We start from the raw sequence: 18363 nt of genomic DNA, 5'->3' as shown, positions 1-18363 counted from the left end.
AAGAGCTTGTTTTCCACGTCAGCTCATAGAACTACGAAGAAATCCTCAAGGCGCGATAGACAAACGTATCAGAGCCACTCTGCGACCAATGTCGAAGACGCGACGGGACTCGAGCGTCAGCGAGCTGGAGGAACGTTTGAAAGAAGCTACGATGGCGAATCAAAAGTTTCGTTCGCAACTTATGGAAAAAGATTCGGAACTTCAGGTAAACTCCTCGTATTACTTCGAGGATAAGAACGCATAGGATGTATCGATCGATGCGTTACAGGCGTTTCTAAGAAGACTCGACGATCAAACGACGACTAACACGGAGGAGGCGATGGACAGGCTGACGGTCCCACGGCAAGAGGGTACGACGATTAAGAGAGAGGGTAACGTATAACATCGGCCACGGAGCGTAAAATCGAAGTAGATAAAATAAGTATAGGTACCGATCCAGTCAACGATCGTTGCTTTCACGTATTTATCGCAGGTCTGTCCGTGACCACGGAAACAACGGATATCTCAATGTCGATGTGCAGTCTCAATTCAACTACTATCTCTCAACCGGAAGGCGACTACGCGAACACGACCACAACAGCGACCACGACCGTGACCACGGCCACGGCCACGACAACCAGCGAGCCGCACGTCGCCAAGTACGTGCGAGAACTACCCACGACCACCACCACCATCTCAAGTACTTACTCGTTCGCGTTGTTTCTCAGAAAGAAGACGTCCTTCTCGAAGGTGCCGGCGATCGCGATCGACAGCGAACGAGTCCCATTGGTCCCGCAGACGGACGGAGGAAAGGAGGAGAACTTATCAGTACCGCAGCCGGTTCTCAAGCACGCGGCGGACGATTCGGGTCGAAGAAGAAGCCGTTCCGGCGCTTCCGGAAAGGAGAGCGAACCTCTTATCGAGAGAAGCCCAGACTCGCGACCAGACGGCAAAACGAACGTCGAGTTCGTCCCGGAGATCGTCGAGGAGGGCGACGCTGTTGTCCTCGAAGAGACGGAAATCCCACGCCACGGTAAACCGATCAGATGCAAAGACGATCGTAGGTCCAGACTTCCGACACCACCGCCAGCGAAGAACGTCTCGTTCGGCGAACTTCACGAGCAAAACTACCTCGAGCAAGCGATTTTACCGCCCCCGTTGCAATTCGTGCCCAAGCATCGGCATGCCGGTGAGTCGTTCCCTCCATCTTATCGATCTTCCCTCGATTTCTCGGTCCGAATTCCCGGTCAATCTCGTTCGTCGAATCAGTTACAGCGAACGCCTCCTCTCATCAATCGCTGAAAAGAAGATCATCCGTGAAGAACAACGGAATGGCTCACTCTCATCACGAGCTGTTCCAAAGTCGAAGAACCAGCGTGCCGGTCAATTCCATCAGTTACATTTCCACGGAGAACGTGTCCAAGTCCGAGGCGACGGAGATCTCTCTCGGTTCCTTCGACAAGTCGTACGTGATCGGTGGTTGCGGTCACAGACTCGCGTTGTTGACCGGTGCCGGTTATCGGTGCGAGAAACACGGTGGACGAGGGCATTCTCACGCCATGTTCAACGGCTCGGCCGAGACGCCGCCACCCTCGAGGAGACAGAAGAAACACTACGATTCTCAGAACGCCAGTTCTCCGAGCGTACCGGCGATGGTGAACGCCAGTTGCTCCGACACCGGTGAGTATTCAATGCCGAGGATTTAAGAGGACGTACGCTTCTAAATATTGATCGATGTGTTTACAGAAAAGTACGAGGAATCCATGTCGACGATCATTCAGCGATCAGTGTCGGAACGATCGAGGGAAAAGTGTCTCCGTCTGCGAAGCGAGGGACACCCGGTGATCGAGTGCCCTCATCGCGCCGCACGTCGAATACGGGAGTGCAGGCACACCGAATCGAAGCTTCGGCAACAGGCCCGGTTAGAGTACGTGCAGAGCACCCCGAACGTGGCCACAATTCACAATAGCAAATTCGCGAGCGCGAATCCACGGGGCGGAGGCGGTGGCGTCGGTGGTGGCGGAATTGGGGGTGGAAAAGCGAACGGCGGCGGTGTCGGGGGTTCCGTGGCAACCAGCTCGGACGTGGTCGGCGGTTCGACGGTGAACGTATCCAAGATGTACAGTGCCGTGTCGGACGGTGAATTGCTGGATCTAGCGATCCTGCCGATATTTCAGAAACTGCTGACCGAGAGGCACAAGAGCACGTCGAGGGGCGGATACGGTGCCAGCGTAGCCAGCTGTCCGAATATATCGATAAAATGCGACATCGTTGAATATCTTTAACGATCTTCCGGCAATTAGTTTTCAATTTCACGCGAATAAACGAACCGTTCTCTCTCTTTCTCTCTACCGGGCTCTAACCGTCTCTCGTGGAACGGATTCAACCGTTTACAATTACCTTTCCTTCTCCTTTTCCTTTTCCTTTTCCTTTTCCTATTTTTCTTTGCTCCTCGTTTCTTTTATCGATTATCCTGATCGTATAGCGATACGCTCCTTCGTTTGTAAACCGCGAACAGTTTCCTCTTCCCCTTTCCCACCTAGACATCGTATACAAACGGATTTCCACACGTACCAGGAAACTTTCCAACGAGATCTCTTGGAAATAAACAGAACATTTTTTATATAATCGAACTTTTAATCTAACACGTGCTCGTACGTACGAAAAGAGATACATACGAGACTGAACGAGGATGCCGGCCTCGTGAGATACTCGAGAGTTTTCCTTTGCTCCCGAAACATTCAACGTCTTGTCGTTGCTGAAACTACTAACGAACGTTATTCTACTCGAAAACGATTATACGTTTCCGACGAAATACCGTTTTTACTTTTTCTTTCAAACTTTCGCCATTTTCTTTTCTCTCGTTCCTCGCTCGATCGTGAATGAAACAACAATTGACTTCTGTTTTTTGTTTTTTTTTATATAATAAATAATGGAAACGAGAAGAGAAACGTTGCATCGATCCCACAAAAGAAACTCGACGAAAAGATAGTCTGTATCGAAAGCAAACTTAGGAAGGTGTATAGCGTACGCATCTAATGTAATTCTCTGTCACTATAAGCGTAAACATCCTTTTAAATAATTTTATAGCCTATAAAATATTCGTACGATCGCTGTTTAGCAATTCGAAGCATAGATGCACAATTCAAAGATTGAAACGTTTTGTTTATTTTTCTTTTGTTTTTCATATTCCCTGATCAGTTAAAAAGGATCGTAATCGTTCTTCGAGACAGTTCGAAAAGTGAAGCGGAAATAAAGGTGATTTTTCAAACGATTCCCTTCCTATCGCCTAAAACTATACTCGCTTTTTTCACCGTAAATGGCCGGCTTCTCTTTGTTAACCGTGTAAGTAAGTATCTGTTTCGATCTGATCGTGATGGATCTGCGATGAAAATTTTCAATGTGAATTGCATGTCTAGCGAAGAGAATCGATAAAAAATATTGCAATCCATTTCGTTTCGTGTGTGCATTTTCATTTTCTAACGACGATCGAGAAGCCTACGATTAATACTACGAGGTCGAAAAGGCGTCCGGATGTTTAGAAAAAGCGTACTACTATCTGAGAGCCTAATGCTCGTTACAGGATCTTTAATTGTGTGGTTACGCGAGTCTTGTACATACATAACTCTCGAAATAAATGTCATGTTTACAGGTAAAAAAAAAAAATAGGCGTTTGTCGTGTAAAAAAAAAAAAAAAAAAAATATGAATTTACCCGTTGTTTTCTCGTCAAACGATCAGGACGGATCGTTCACGGCATCGCACTGGTATTCCCTTCGTTTTGTATTTCCGAAGCAATACTTGTCTTTGTATCCGTGTATCGTACACGTATGCGTGTTATTAATAGTTAGTCGTTCGCGAGCCTCGTGAAGCACGAAAAAAAAAAAGAAATTTCACACGAACCTTGACAAATTTCTATAATTTATAACAACTAAGGGTCGATACTAACAGGTCAATTATATTAAATTTTATCAATAAAGTTGGTTCATTCGTTTTACCATTTCTAACTCTTTACCATTTTAAACGTAAAGATCTCACTGCTCGTAACGTCGTTACAATTGTGAACATTTCTCGGAAACGATTACACGCGCTCGCCAGTTGCTTTAAACGGCAGGCCTGAGATTACCTATCCATTGAAATTATGTTCGCCAATGTAATTGTATAGCCAGTCGCAAAATTACAAATGGATTCATTTGAATTAACGAAAAGGGGGTCAGAAACGTACGTACACGCTATCGTAAAGGGTACAAAGAGGTACAGTTGCATTTTCCAAACAATTACAAAACCATTGTAATTGTAAGATTTGATGTTCGTTCTACGTTCGACGCAGTACAACACGATTTCCTGTTAATGTAAAGTTAATAGAGTTTAATAAATTAACGATTTGATACTAATAGCTGGATTCCTTGTTTAACGAGGACAAGAGATATCCCGCCACCACGTGTTAAACTCTCGAATATCGAAGTCGAAATGCGAGAGCGTTTGTATCAAAAGATCGTCTTCCTCGACGCTTCTTTATCTACATATACGTGCGGTTTCCCAAACACATATGTACGCTTCGTGTACATATATGTATCACCCACGTTACGTTCTACGCAATACACGGAGTGGGATCAAATCTACGTGGGTCGAAACCAGTTTAATCACTTTGGTACAATGTTACATACGTATATTTTCCTTTCTCTTAAATTCTTATTTATAACCGTATCAGTATGTTCGTTATGAGAGATTAAGGCACACGTATGTCACGGAGTGTGCATATGTGTGAATTGTCGCGCATGAGCACGTAGAGCCGCTGTTCAAGATTACCGACGACCAACCGGTGATGTTCATCAAGCCAGATAAAGAAGCAGTAATGTTTCGGCTAACGTGCGCGACACAACTGTATGGTACGACTTGTTGGTAAAGTAATATCTAATTAAAGAATAACAATGTTGCGATTGTTCCGAAAAGTACAGTTGCCACGGTACTACTCCACCGCGGCTAAAGTGCAGCCCGACAAAAATCCATCGATTTTATATACCGGGGTAAGCGATACTTTCCTATAAATATGAAACACAGATAAATGGAATTATTCTTCGAGCTGATTGAAACTAAGCACCAGAAAGCACAAGAAAGTTCCGATATTGAAGAAAGATTTTTTAACTCCCTATTCTTCTTTTTACCATACGTGTTTGTTCGAATCGGACAAGGAATATGTACATACACTGACGAGGGGAACTACCCAAGTGTTACGCTCACTTATTAATGAAACTTTGTCACCTTGTAGAGCTCGTCGTCCTGAACACGCCTATACCCCATTTTGGGGGCAGACGGCTAATTGTTTAAAAGATATTAACAATTAAAGCTAGTTACTCCTTACATTGAGAAGTATGACAAACTAACACACACAAATGGTTAGCTCCATGGTAAAACGCTTAACTCGCAATCTAATTGTCCACGAGTCAAGACCATAGTTCCCAAATTTTTTTTATTTTTTCTTTTTAATAATAATTTGTCTCTTTTTGAATAACAATTACAATTGAGCCATAATCATTGCATTTATTAATAATTAATTACCTGTGCTGCAATTTTTATAGAATTTAAGTTATCTTTTCTATTTTCGCATCAAGAAATATTGTCTTATCTTGTATATATTATTAACAGAGAAAGGCTATCGCTACAACCTTCTCTGTCGTTATCTACTTTAGTATATCAACTTCTATACACGTATTATTTACATTCTTTTACATAATACCGGTCGCAGATGGCCGGGATTAGCAGGAAATTTCATTATGCATGAGCTTAAGTTTTGAACAAACATTTCAGATTTTCATTGATAACGAATGGCACCGATCAAAGTCGGGAAAAACGTTCCCCACGGTAAATCCTGCGACCACCGAAACGATAGCGGAAGTGCAAGAAGGTGACGCAGCGGATATCGATGTAGCGGTAAAGGCAGCAGCAAATGCTTTTAAATTGGATTCGCCATGGAGAACCATGGATGCTTCTCAGCGTGGTGTGCTCTTGAACAAATTGGCCGACCTAATGGAACGTGATCGCACTTATCTTGCGGTAAGAAAACAACCGTGTTTTTTCCTCCTTTTCTAACAATCGCGATAACTTTCAAGATAATCAGAGATTTATTGCACGTTCAGTCATTAGAAACGTTGGACAATGGAAAACCCTATTCCGCCGCATACGGATTCGATGTAGCCTCGAGCATATCTACTCTGAGGTATTACGCTGGATGGGCAGATAAAGGTGGTGGACAAGTGATCCCCATAGATGGACCATACCATGCCTATACTCGTCACGAACCAGTTGGCGTTTGTGGACAAATTATACCATGGAATTTTCCACTCCTAATGATGGCTTGGAAGTTAGGGCCCGCTTTAGCTACCGGTGCGTTCTAATTAATAACCAATTCATTGACCTGTGCATAAATGATAATTCAATTATCAATGCTTATTTGCCTTTCGTATGATCTAATAGTTTCATAAACTTTTAGTAAACCTGCTCCCATTAATATTCATAAATGAATGATAAACGCGGATAACATTTGAATTCGTTTTAATTTATTACCAATGTGTTGTAGGAAACGTTATCGTTTTGAAGCCAGCGGAACAAACACCTTTAACGGCTTTGTACGTGGCTCAGCTAACCAAGGAAGCTGGATTTCCTGACGGAGTGGTGAACGTTGTACCCGGTTACGGCAAAGCCGGAGCTGCTCTAGTCGCTCACAATTTAGTGAATAAAATTGCATTCACCGGCTCAACCGAAGTCGGCAAAATCATACAGAGAAATTCAATCGATAATCTGAAGAGAACCACGTTAGAACTTGGTGGAAAATCTCCAAACATCATCTTCGCGGACGCTGATATGGACCATGCCGTGGAAACGGCTCACTTTGGTCTATTCTATAATATGGTAATGACTTACAATCTTTGATATCGTACATTCTCTAACATTTTCTAATGTTTTTGCTTTAGGGTCAGTGCTGTTGCGCTGGTTCTAGAACTTTCGTTGAAGATAGCATCTACGACGAGTTTGTAGAAAGAAGCGCTGCGCGTGCTAAATCCAGGGTCGTCGGTGATCCATTCGATCCAAACGTAGAGCAAGGTCCACAGGTATTGTACATCTAGTTGCTCGTTTTAAACGATTATAATTCTATCGTTAACACACTCCATTCACTGTAACAGATCGACGATGAGCAAACAAAAAAAATTATGTCCATGATACAAAGTGGCCAGAAAGAAGGAGCAAAATTAGTTTCCGGTGGTGAACGGGTCGGTGATAAAGGTTACTTCGTAGCGCCTACGGTATTCGCCAATGTTACTGATAATATGACCATTGCCAAAGAAGAGGTGAATACAAATGAATCCTTTAGAAATTTCATGGCTGCCCCAACCACTGTAAACAGGAAGTTATTATGATTTCCATTACAGATCTTTGGACCGGTGCAACAGATCCTGAAATTCAGCAGCTTAAACGAAGTTATTAACCGCGCCAACTCTACCGATTATGGATTAGCCGCTGCGGTTTTCACAAAAGACATTGATAAGGCAAATTACGTGGTTCAAGGACTCCACGCAGGCACCGTATGGTACGATACATTCGAGAAATGAATTCTTAAATTTGTAACGATTATTTATATTCTTTTACCTTTTGTAACATGTTCCAGGGTTAACACATACAACGTTTTAACGCCTCAAGTGCCATTTGGTGGTTACAAGATGTCGGGACTCGGAAGAGAACTCGGTGAATACGGTCTTCGAGCGTATACCGAGGTTAAGAGTGTGATAGTTAAACTTAATAAGAAGAATAGTTAAACAATTTTTCTATTAACTTTTTTCGATCCTTCCTGTGATAAGTATTCGTACATTTTAATAGTTTTTGAAAACTTTCTCAGTACATTACAACCGAGAAACGGAGGTGATATAACGTCGATCTGCGTACGTCTTTTGTTACTGACTCTTAAGAATAACTACACTGTTTGCTAATGTTTACATATATTTTTGTAAAATTTGTACTGCAAGAAGAAAACATGTAATACCTTAGAATTACAGGTCTTACTCTATAAATTACAAAAATATAGTCAATAAATAATTTAATCTCCCTTCTGATTCGGTCACTCATAAATCAAGTTTCTACAGTCATAAATTTTACAAACCTTGAGAAATACGAGCGAAGCTCAAAACAGTAAAACATCGTGTTCTTTGCCATAAATTTTTAAGTATACTCGCACATGTGACCACAACCCGTTGGGCATTGTCGATTACAGCTAAACCACTCGTTCATGTGAACAACATGACCTCCGTGCGTACATCCTTGACACCACACGTATATCCCTCGAACAACCTGTAACCAAAAGCAAAATACGATGATCAGGTGTAAAACGAAAATACAAAAACCAAATATCCTCGTATGTCTCACCTGATGGCAAACAGAACAGAGTGCGTGGTGAGAGGAATGACATCGATCACAGAACCACGCTGCCCTTTGCAATGGCTTTGTACAAGTTAAACAACAAGCGTGTATTACCGTCGATTGCTGATTCAACTGTGATACAGATGGAATCCAGACCGACTGAATTATCTGTCGATATACAAGAATGTCTATCATTGTGAAAAATAAGTGTATGTATAATTAATTAAAGCTTCATCGCGCTAACCTGTGTAGCAACGTTCCACAGCTTAAACCTCGCAAGCATATCTAAATACTCCAGTATCCAATGTTCTTGGACAGCAGTTTCAATATTCAAACCTTTTCGTTTCTCTCCTAGCGCGATTAGAATCGATGCAGAAGTCTGTATATCCCTGAGAGCCGCGTGGTGTTTTAAAGCTTCTTCAATTAAGTTCGTAGGATCCCAAAATTGTGGTTTAGGGATATTCGAAACAATTAATTGGCTTGGTTGATCCTCGATCATTAACGAAGCGCAATCTTCGTTAATATCCGGTGGATGATTAGGGAATTGTTCTGGCGGTGGAGATCTATCTTTTATTTCGTGTCGCAATGGAAAAGCTTCCTTAGATAACGTCCAATCGTTATCATTGGCCATTATATTATGCATGTAACTAGAAGTGTATTCCATTGTCATCGGTTCGAATTCGCTTTCTCCAAATAAAAAGTCACCCTTAGACGGTCCTTTGTGATCAATAAATGCTCGTTTGTAACTGGATATTTTTCACGAAAACAATAATGTGAATACCATCAAATATGTTCAACATGCTACATTGCTAAGTTAGTTACAACAGTACCTAGGTAACATTGACCCTATAGAATGTTGATTTTCCGGTGTTTCGTCCGTCTCGGTCTCATCATCGCCTCCGCTAGTTGCACCGGTTACTTCTCCTTGTAAGGATTTTACATCGTTTTCGTGACCTTGGAAGAAAAATAATAACGTGAAAATCATTAAACAGTTCGTTAAATTTATATCGTATTGAAGAGTTACTCTCGATACTTCAAACGATATTATTTCGTTTACCTGCGCTTGACTGATCCATACCGGGTGCTATTGTGATCTGTGCTAAATTTAATGTATTTACTATATCTTCTTTGGAAGCAGTTGGGGGTGTTTTTAAAATAGAACCCATAGGATTCGCATACAAAGTTTTTATGATACTCCATACTGTACTAATCTAGTTAAAATTATATTTCTATTAGTGACAATTTGAACAGCTATAAACGTATAGTATAAGAAAATTGAAAAACCATTTACATCATTTCTACCGGCATTTCTAGCAACAGTAGCATTATGATCACAAATGTCATTTAATCTTCCAGAAAGTAAGTAACCCTCAGCGCAAGCTTTAAACCACTTTGGTTCTCGTGGCATGTTTATGGAAAATCTATGCATAACACTCGATGCTATACAAAAAGTATCGTTTGTCGCTGGTGTTTTCCTATAAATAATCGTCGACTAAATTTCAATGTTTTAGTTTGATATCTCTAACACAATTTTTCCTGTTTATATAGCAAGTTTATTAACCTCATTATGTTAGTCAATTGTTTCATCGTTGTTTGAACATGAACATTTACTTTACACGCGTACGCGATATCTCCTTTTGGATTCAATGCAATACCTTGTGGATTTGCTTTACTTGCTGGTCTAGTAGCATCTTTGAACACGTGATGATATAATGTACAATCCTGCATCAATAATTTTTCATTAATGTTTCACAATGACAGAAACACCGTTTCATATCGAACAAAGATCTATTACACGATATTACCCTGCTAGTCGATAAGAAGGAGTGAGGACTGCCTCTCCATGCTACACCAGTTGGAACATCTTTGTGTTCATTAAAACTTGCAAAAGGTATATACGGTCTGCGGATATCCCATACGTTTATACTGCAATCCACGACAAGAGCACAGCTGGATATATGGTACTTTCTTTGCGGTCTCCATTTAATTCGACCTACCGATGCTATCGTATGTATAACGTAATCGCAACTAGGCTTACCTAATAAGTCCCAAACCTATGTATTATAAAAAACTGCATTCACCTGTTTCATTCAAAGTATCATCTGTTCATGAACTTTTGAAATATAAAATAATGATTAAACCTTAATAGTTTTATCTCTGGAAGCAGTTGCAAGCCAGGTAGTTTCAGGATGCCAATCACAAGCAAATATGGGACCACTATGAGCAGTGAAATGTTGAAAGTATCTCTCTGGTTTACGTAAGTCCCATTGTTGTACATGGCCATTTTCAGAAACAGCAGCAAAAGTATGCGGTGAATGTGGACAGAACTGTACATCGCGTACCGATTCTGTGTTACTGGAATTAACAAAATTTCTCAATCTGTCTTAACAAAGAAACATTCAATAAAATGATTCAAAATGCTTACCTATAAAAAGTTCTAGTGGCTTCTTTTATTCTTAAATCAAAACATTTCATAGTACCATCTTGAGAACCAGATATTAGCCACATAGGTTCTGTCATATGAAAACTTACTTTGTTTACTGTTCTTTTGTGATCAATAAAAACATGTTCTTGCTTGGACCTAGATGCCTTATTCAAATTCCAAACTACTACTGCACCATTTGTAGCAGCTGTTGCTAATATATGATCTAAAGAATACAAATATTATGAATCATTCCCAAATCCATAGCATACCAGTATAACTTTAACCTACTTAATTATATTGTCTAATTATAAAAATTAAAATCATAAAATTTACCATCAATGAGATTCCAAGCAACATCGTTGCAAGAAAAATTTAAATTCAAATTCTTTCCAACTCGCAAATTACAAGCTTCTTCAAATCTATCTTCTAACAATGTAAATATTTTGAAAACTGTAATCCAAAATAACAAATTACTTAATAATCATCGATTACACGTTAATATTATACATGTAAAAAATTAATTTTATATAAACAAGTAATTTACCATTACGTCCAGCTATAACAACTTGACTATTATCTTTGTTAAGTGCTAATGCATTTGCTGGACCTTCCTGTGTAATGCACACAGTTTTGGAAATCATTTCGGAATTTTCTTAATCATAACCGGTTATAATACAGTAATTCCAAGTTTATTAATTACAGATGACATATATATACAAATAATGTTAATCTTTATTTAAACATTGCTTTACAAATAGGATTCTTTTGTAGACTATAAAACAATCTGACTATTTCAATACACAAAACAAACGAACATCAGTTCAAGGTACGTTTTTATGTAGGGACAAACCATTAATTATTGCTTTCAATGATTTTTGAAACTAACAAAAATGCAGAAAATACATTATTAAATGAAAATTGCACTGCATAGCCATATAATGTTGAGAAAACAACGTTAATAAAACAAATTATTGTTGTTAATAATCGAAGCGCCATCTACGTTGTGCAATTTACTCAAGTGTATATATTATCGTTGCATATGGAATCAATTTTAATTCTTCGTTTAAAGTATTGCTTGTACAATTTGAATTGTTGTAGCAACAAGTTGTAATTATAATTACGAGTGAGTTACATGAATTGAAAAATGGCTGTAGTTTTTTATTGTAGCAATTAATGCTTTGTAAATTATATCAAATAAAATATTTAAAACTCTTTTAAATCTACAGTTTCATCTGTCAAGATCAATGAATAGATTTATACGGTGCTATTTTTATAGATAATTTGGAACAGTGATTGATCATACATATAATGCGTGTAGTATGATATTGTGCAATTATCAAATTTTTTTTGATTAATTATTTAAAATATAATTAATAACAAAATATGGTTTCATTTGAATCACATCAGAGTTAGTTTGAAAAACAAAGTATTAATGATATTTGATTTGAAATAGATCTTTATATAGATCGATTAACTTCATGGAATTTAATATTTTAAAGTAATTATTTAAGTAAATGTTAACTAATAGATAGTAAAATCATGATAACTATTTTATTTAAAAAAAGTGAAAGTTCAAATCATTTTGCTACAAGCAATTCAAGGTTACTTGTCAAAGCTTAAACAATCTTTAGAGATGTAATTGTAAGTGTTTGTAGAAATCAAGGTAGCAAGTTGATTCATAGATATCGTGATACAATACATTTGGAGTATCACCCGTAAGTAACATTGCTTGAACATAAAAATGGGTGCAAATAATTGTAAAGGACTTCTTCCAGGAAGTTCTAAAATCACACCAGGAAAATCGTTGAACGCAGGTGCGAATTATATTTTTTTCTCCTTTAAAATTATGTGTTAATAATTGTATGTAATATTATCTTGTAATACAAATATACGATTAAAAATATATCGATAACGTTCAAGTTCTTATACTCAATATTGTATTAAAAGATAAGGAAAGTACAAAATTTTCTATACAAATTCGTTTCAGTAAACTAAAATATTATAATATTAACTTATACGTATAAACGTTTAAATATAAAATTGTTACAAAAAAAATTGCGTCGATCTTCTTTTCATATATGGTACATAGGTGTTTCCCCGATCGATTTTTACATTCTTTGATTGTATGTGCAGTATCACGTGATATGTGGAAACCAATGTTTCTTTTATATTTACGTTTTATCTGATAATGCATGTGTTTTCTTTATCCACATATGTAGCAAATATAGCCGAGTAAGATTTATGAGGAAATATAAACGTTTAATTAGATTCTTTACATAAAATATCTTTACGCATGTACGTATGTATTCGTAACCTTCATATGTAGCAATATCAGAGCGATTATTGAAAAAGTTTCAGAATGAGGTCCTTTTAGTAATAATAATATTGATAATGATTATGATAATGAATAGTTATTAAAATGTCAAGTAACAAAATGAGTACCCGTAATAATTAAATAAACAAGATGTATTTATACGTTGTAAGACAATTTACTCGTCATACTTATAATACAATTATTAATATTCGTTTAAAGATATACGGCGAGAGAATGTCACAATTAAAATCTGAAAAGAAGATTCATACTTGCAGTGAGTGTAACAAACAAAAGGAAGATATTAGACGAAAATATAATAGTTCCAAATGTTGTTGTAGTTGTGAGTCAATAGCTTTCCATTAGCACGTACCAGCGATCTGATTTACTGCACAATATGATTATTATTATGTATCTAGTACTTTCCTAGATAATTTTTTTCCTGAAAAACATATTTCAGGAATTTTTTATAGATTTTGTAAATAACATGGAACCTGTAACATTTAAGTTATACTAAAATTATTTGAATTAAATATTGAAATGTAATCTGAGTAATTTACATTTGTGTAGGTAAACCAGCAAAATATGATTACATCGAAGATGTGGTATGCAAGGAAACGGATATCAAAGAAAATGAAATGAAATTAGTACCGCTTGGAGAAAGTGGAGGAAAGGTATTATTAATTAAACAAAAAGGAGAGCTACATGCTATTGGTACAAAATGTACCCATTATGGAGCTTTGCTTCACACAGGAGCATTAGGAGATGGAAAAATAAGATGTCCATGGCATGGTGCCTGTTTTAATATTAAAACAGGAGATATAGAAGACTATCCAGGATTGGATTCTTTGCCTTGTTATCAGGTATTTTAACAATGGGTTTGATACAAAACAGTACTTGGTATTGCATAATCACAACATTTGATTCAATTAAATAGGTGAATGTAGATGATAGTGGACTTGTACGTGTAAAAGCAAGACGTAAAGACTTGGAACTCAATAGACGTGTAAAAAAGATGTGTGAACAAGATTCTAATAATCAAACTACCGTTGTAATAGTCGGAGGTGGACCCGCAGCGGCAACTTGTGCCGAAAGCTTACGCCAAGAAGATTTTACAGGAAATATTATTATGATTTGTAAAGAAAATGCAGTTCCTTATGACAGAGTGAAGGTATCCAAAGTTTTGGATTTTGATGTTGAAAAAGCAGCTTTAAGACCACGATCATTTTATAATGATCACAACATTCAAGTAAAACTGGGCATAGAGGCCACAGGTAATTGCAAATTGTTATCTTTTGTTATATCATTGAATTAAATTTTATCGCGTAATTTATTACAGGGCTAAACACAAATGAAAACATTGTTCATTTGAGTAATAATGAAAAATTAACATATAATTATTTATTTGTTTGTACTGGAAGTAAGCCCAGGTTACCTGATACACCTGGTATTAATTTATCCAACATCTATGTGTTGAGAAATTTCACGGATTCTCAGGCTGTACATTCCAAGCTGTTACCTGATAAACATGTTGTGATACTTGGATTAGGCTTCATTGGTATGGAAGCTGCTGCTTACTCTATAGATAAATGTGCGTCAGTTACCATTGTAGGAAGAAGCACAATACCTTTAGAGCCAATTTTTGGATCAGAGATTGGCAACAGAATCAAACAAGAATTTGAGAATAAAGGTATTATCGAATTACAAGATCGAGAGTAGTAGCAAATTGAATCGAAAATAATGAAATCTTTCGTTCAAGGTGTTAAATTTATATTTAATAGCAACATCGAACGATTTGTTGCGAAAGAGAAAGCAGCAGATACTGTAGGTACAGCGATACTTACCGATGGCACTGCCCTTCCTGCCGATGTAGTCATCATTGGAATTGGTTCTACATTTTATACAGATTGGATAAAAGAATCCCCTGTTGAAATGTTACAAGATGGAAGCATAAAAGTAGATAAGGTATGTATGTACGGTATCGCGTAAAGTAGTCTTTCCTAAATTTCTTTGATGTAGTGCGCAATGATAAGCAGCGCAAATGTTAAGTTTAAGAAAGTAATATTAAGTGTACGATTCTAGTACTTAAAAACAAACGTGGAAAACATATACGCTGGTGGTGACATAGCGAATGCACCATTATTTGGTTCGGATGATTATTTAGCAGCAATAGGTCATTATTCATTGGCACATTATCATGGAAAAATAGCAGCATTAAATATATGTGGTAAAAATACAGCATTAAATGCCATACCATTTTTCTGGACAACGCTTTTCGGGCGAAGTTATAGATACGCAGGTACGTTTTCTCCCTTTTCTATAGGGGTCACGAGTCGCATATTCATTAATATTATGAATTTAGGATATGGAAAGCCAGATAAAATCAAAATTTATGGTTCTCTGGAGAATTTGGAATTTTTTGCATATTACATTAAGGATAATAAGATTATCGCAATGAGTAGTACTGGAGCAGATCCTATTGTAGCATATTATGCAAATTTGCTTCATGAAGGAAAGTCGTTGACGGAAGGTGAAATTATGAAAAATCCACTTAGTTGGATCAAAAACAAACCAAAAGATCTGTTAAATCGTTTTCAAATTGAATCTACAACAAGTCTACAAGTTGAAAGTGTTTAAGGAAACAAAGCATTTATCAGTCTCGGCTTTATTATTTTGATATTACAATTATATTTTTATTATATTTTCATATAACTTCACATGTGCAATAAATAAAAAAAATGTCTGCTATATATTGAAACTTTGATTAACATGAATGATAGACAAATACAGTTTCTTATTTATCTTTTGGAACTTTTACAACAAGAGACTACAATATTAATCATATTAATCAATTTTAATAAAACCTATTATTGCAACTATAATGAAAACCTTAATCCCAGGCTTCCCGTACTTTCAAATGGTTTAATCGATCTGCGATTGTAATTTCTTTGTTAAACTTTTGATTTAGCTCTTCACGCTTTTCAGTTATGAAATCAATCCTTTTTTGTAATATAACTTCTTTCATATGACCATGGGTCTGTTCGCTAGTTAAATACGGATGTCTTAGTAACAACATATTTTGTTCTTCTCTCTCAATATCTTGTTTAAATAGCATTATATCCTTAAAAGTAGGCTTTTTAATTTTCCCATGCTTTCTGTAGTGAATACGATACGTGCATATCAATCGTGTTGTTTATAATTCTGTGATATCATTTGAATTCACGAAAATAAGAACAAAAGTCTTCAGAAATAAAAATCTTTTTACAATAACAACATTGCTTTAACTAATCGATCATTGCACCGTTAGTTATAAAAGTATAAGTATTAAAAGACTGAAGTTAACCTCCTAATTTCAATAGAATGCAAAAATTATTCATACGTACCCTCGGAATCGATATGGAATATTATGAACTTTGTAAAGCAATATACTTGTAAGACGCATCTTAAGTATAACTTTATTCTTGTATTTTTCTCATAAAATTATCGTATTTGTATGTACGAAAAAGATGTTTCGTTGATGCTAGCGTTGAAAACTTTACCGACAGTCCCTAGAAAAATCCCTACAACGTAGAACACATCATTTTTCGTTCCTGCTGAACAGATTGCAAAGAAATTTGAGGGACGTGTTCAGGAGGCCCTAAAGAATGGCGTGCTGGTCCGTATTTTACCCAAATCGTCAAAAAGTTATAAAATATTGAAATTGCTGTTTGTCCACGGTCAAGAAAATGGCGGATCGGACTCACCTGCATTAATTTATTCGTAATATAAATATTTTTACGAATCGAATGTCCAAATAGAGACTAGCACGCCATTCTTTGGATCGGATAGAGCAAAACGAGCACTCAGGGGATGGTGTACAAGCTTTCGTTTAGAAAAATAGTGTGTTCTACGATTTCGTTGATTTTTCACTCGCGAAAGACGTCAAAAAGGTAAAACAGACCACAAATTTAGTTTGATTATAATTTTTGGACATATTAACATTTCGCTTATGCATACATTGCACATAAGCATCAAAATTTATATCTGAAATAATATGTTCTTAAATATTTCGTATCAAAATCACGTCATAGGAAACTGTTATTAAAGCAATATTCCCCTTTATTTATTACATAATTACAATAATATAAAATATAATACAAGACGGGTGTTGCTAAAAAAAGTACATTATTCGATTTTTTCGCTGATATTTATTGTATGAACGATTCCATTATGATTAGCATTACAGTTTCGAAACTTCTACCAATGGCTGTGATTGGTTGTTTCATTCGGTATCCTTTCATTTCGACCAATCAGACACGTCGCTGTGTGAGCGAGTGCGTCGATTTGTGACGCAGTACAGCATTCCTCTTCGAAGCTTCGTTCGTCTTGCACGTGTCTGCAACAGGTAAGATTAAATTATCTTCAAATATTAAATTAAACTGTCTTTCGGGTGTTGAAACCACGAAAAACAGAAAGAATAGCCGAAGAGAAGTCTAGCTCTTTGTTTTTTGACATTAATTCGAGGTTATCTTTAAAAATACGTGAGGTTAAATTTGTTGCTCTTGCCGTGAATTCACGATGAAGTTGGAACAGCAGAATCTGAATTATATTCCCTTTATATCAATAATTTTTCGAATATTATTGCATTTTTTCATGTTTTTAGTACATTTTTCCCGTAATTTATTGTTATATATCGTGATAATTGATTTTCTCGTTTTTTACTATTACGCCGATATAGATACGAATTAAAATAACATTTCCTTCATTTATTCTGCTTTTATATCAATAATTTCTTAAATCCCGTCAATATCTTATATTTTTTCTACTTTGTTTCTTATATTTTGGTGTTTAAAGTTGAAAAAAGTAATCTTGATTTTATTTCAATATGGCGTCGATAATTTTTAACGAACCTTTCCCTTATGATTAGTATTAAAGTTTCGAAGTACTTTGAAACTTCTATCGATGACTGTGATTGGTCGTTCCATGTTGGCGTCCTCTCATTTCGACCAATCAGACACGTCGTTGTGTGAGCGAGTGCGTTGATTTGTGGCGCAGTGCATCAGTCCTCTCTGAAGCTTCGTCCGTCTTTCACGTGTCTGCAACAGGTAAGATTAAATTATCTTCAAATATTAAATTAAATTGCCGATCGGGTGTTAAAAGTACAAAAAACAGAAAAAGCCATCGAAGAGAAGTCTAGATTCTTGATCTTTGACATTAATTCGGCATTTTCTTCAAAACTACAAGAGTTCATAATTTGTGCTC

General features: G+C 36.9%; 4 protein-coding genes across 14 annotated transcripts in view; 3 read left to right on the top strand and 1 right to left on the bottom strand.

Moving 5' to 3' along the window:
* Positions 1 to 4667, top strand: part of GABA-B-R2 (gamma-aminobutyric acid type B receptor subunit 2) — a 63769-nt gene extending 59102 nt beyond the window's left edge. The window contains exons 14-19 of one of the 2 annotated variants that reach the window (XM_076688448.1): positions 23 to 205; positions 269 to 371; positions 473 to 638; positions 708 to 1168; positions 1255 to 1659; positions 1726 to 4667. In XM_076688448.1, coding sequence (XP_076544563.1) covers positions 23 to 205; positions 269 to 371; positions 473 to 638; positions 708 to 1168; positions 1255 to 1659; positions 1726 to 2264 — 1857 coding nt within the window. In that variant the 3' untranslated portion in view covers positions 2265 to 4667. Of the gene's footprint in view, positions 1 to 22; positions 206 to 268; positions 372 to 472; positions 639 to 707; positions 1169 to 1248; positions 1660 to 1725 lie in introns of both variants that reach the window. The other variant, XM_034325777.2, reaches the window with a different exon arrangement.
* A 141-nt stretch (positions 4668 to 4808) lies between these two features.
* Aldh (Aldehyde dehydrogenase) lies at positions 4809 to 10743 on the top strand. The gene is made up of 8 exons (XM_034325791.2): positions 4809 to 5004; positions 5786 to 6031; positions 6115 to 6361; positions 6555 to 6886; positions 6949 to 7086; positions 7159 to 7323; positions 7405 to 7562; positions 7641 to 10743. Exons 1-8 carry the CDS (start codon positions 4909 to 4911, stop codon positions 7786 to 7788), a joined length of 1530 nt encoding a protein of 509 aa, XP_034181682.1. The 5' UTR covers positions 4809 to 4908; the 3' UTR covers positions 7789 to 10743.
* Wdr24 (WD repeat domain 24) lies at positions 8179 to 11701 on the bottom strand. 2 transcript variants are annotated; one of them, XM_034325779.2, is made up of 12 exons: positions 11356 to 11701; positions 11145 to 11261; positions 10812 to 11034; positions 10528 to 10741; positions 10192 to 10440; positions 9948 to 10108; positions 9678 to 9861; positions 9444 to 9597; positions 9217 to 9340; positions 8631 to 9132; positions 8393 to 8554; positions 8179 to 8317 (listed from the first exon to the last, which is right to left on the bottom strand). In XM_034325779.2, the coding sequence occupies exons 1-12, from the start codon at positions 11450 to 11452 to the stop codon at positions 8189 to 8191; spliced, it is 2316 nt and encodes a 771-aa protein (XP_034181670.1). In that variant the 5' UTR covers positions 11453 to 11701; the 3' UTR covers positions 8179 to 8188. The 2 variants fall into 2 exon arrangements, with proteins under 2 accessions (XP_034181670.1, XP_034181669.2); XM_034325778.2 differs by having other exon boundaries at positions 8189 to 8554.
* A 130-nt stretch (positions 11702 to 11831) lies between these two features.
* LOC117605023 (apoptosis-inducing factor 3) lies at positions 11832 to 15872 on the top strand. 9 transcript variants are annotated; one of them, XM_034325785.2, is made up of 8 exons: positions 11832 to 11934; positions 12467 to 12625; positions 13693 to 13985; positions 14060 to 14396; positions 14462 to 14812; positions 14882 to 15087; positions 15205 to 15421; positions 15485 to 15872. In XM_034325785.2, the coding sequence occupies exons 2-8, from the start codon at positions 12553 to 12555 to the stop codon at positions 15757 to 15759; spliced, it is 1752 nt and encodes a 583-aa protein (XP_034181676.1). In that variant the 5' UTR covers positions 11832 to 11934; positions 12467 to 12552; the 3' UTR covers positions 15760 to 15872. The 9 variants fall into 9 exon arrangements, with proteins under 9 accessions (XP_034181676.1, XP_034181678.1, XP_034181677.1 ...); XM_034325787.2 differs by having other exon boundaries at positions 11854 to 11934; positions 12494 to 12625; XM_034325786.2 differs by having other exon boundaries at positions 11866 to 11934; positions 12458 to 12625.
* Positions 15873 to 18363: the final 2491 nt, after the last annotated feature.

The sequence above is a fragment of the Osmia lignaria genome, chromosome 5 (genome assembly GCF_051020975.1).
Source record: "Osmia lignaria lignaria isolate PbOS001 chromosome 5, iyOsmLign1, whole genome shotgun sequence".
Lineage (NCBI taxonomy): Eukaryota > Metazoa > Arthropoda > Insecta > Hymenoptera > Megachilidae > Osmia > Osmia lignaria.
The sequence above is the reverse complement of the archived record's forward strand: the minus strand, read 5'-3'. Positions and strand labels throughout refer to the sequence as shown.

What these genes read in the sequence shown, in the direction of transcription:
- Aldh (XM_034325791.2), top strand. Translation starts at nt 4,909, where the DNA reads ATGTTGCGATTGTTCCGAAAAGTACAGTTGCCACGGTACTACTCCACC. An exon ending in AGGGCCCGCTTTAGCTACCG is followed by an intron (nt 6,362 to 6,554) that starts GTGCGTTCTAAT and finishes AATGTGTTGTAG; the next exon opens with GAAACGTTATCGTTTTGAAG. An exon ending in CTCCACGCAGGCACCGTATG is followed by an intron (nt 7,563 to 7,640) that starts GTACGATACATT and finishes AACATGTTCCAG; the next exon opens with GGTTAACACATACAACGTTT.
- Wdr24 (XM_034325778.2), bottom strand. Translation starts at nt 11,452, where the DNA reads ATGATTTCCAAAACTGTGTGCATTACACAGGAAGGTCCAGCAAATGCA. An exon ending in TGTTATAGCTGGACGTAATG is followed by an intron (nt 11,262 to 11,355) that starts GTAAATTACTTG and finishes TTTGGATTACAG; the next exon opens with TTTTCAAAATATTTACATTG. An exon ending in TGTGGAACGTTGCTACACAG is followed by an intron (nt 8,555 to 8,630) that starts GTTAGCGCGATG and finishes GTATATCGACAG; the next exon opens with ATAATTCAGTCGGTCTGGAT.
- LOC117605023 (XM_034325781.2), top strand. Translation starts at nt 13,276, where the DNA reads ATGTATTTATACGTTGTAAGACAATTTACTCGTCATACTTATAATACA. An exon ending in ATTCTTTGCCTTGTTATCAG is followed by an intron (nt 13,986 to 14,059) that starts GTATTTTAACAA and finishes TCAATTAAATAG; the next exon opens with GTGAATGTAGATGATAGTGG. An exon ending in GAAGCATAAAAGTAGATAAG is followed by an intron (nt 15,088 to 15,204) that starts GTATGTATGTAC and finishes GTACGATTCTAG; the next exon opens with TACTTAAAAACAAACGTGGA.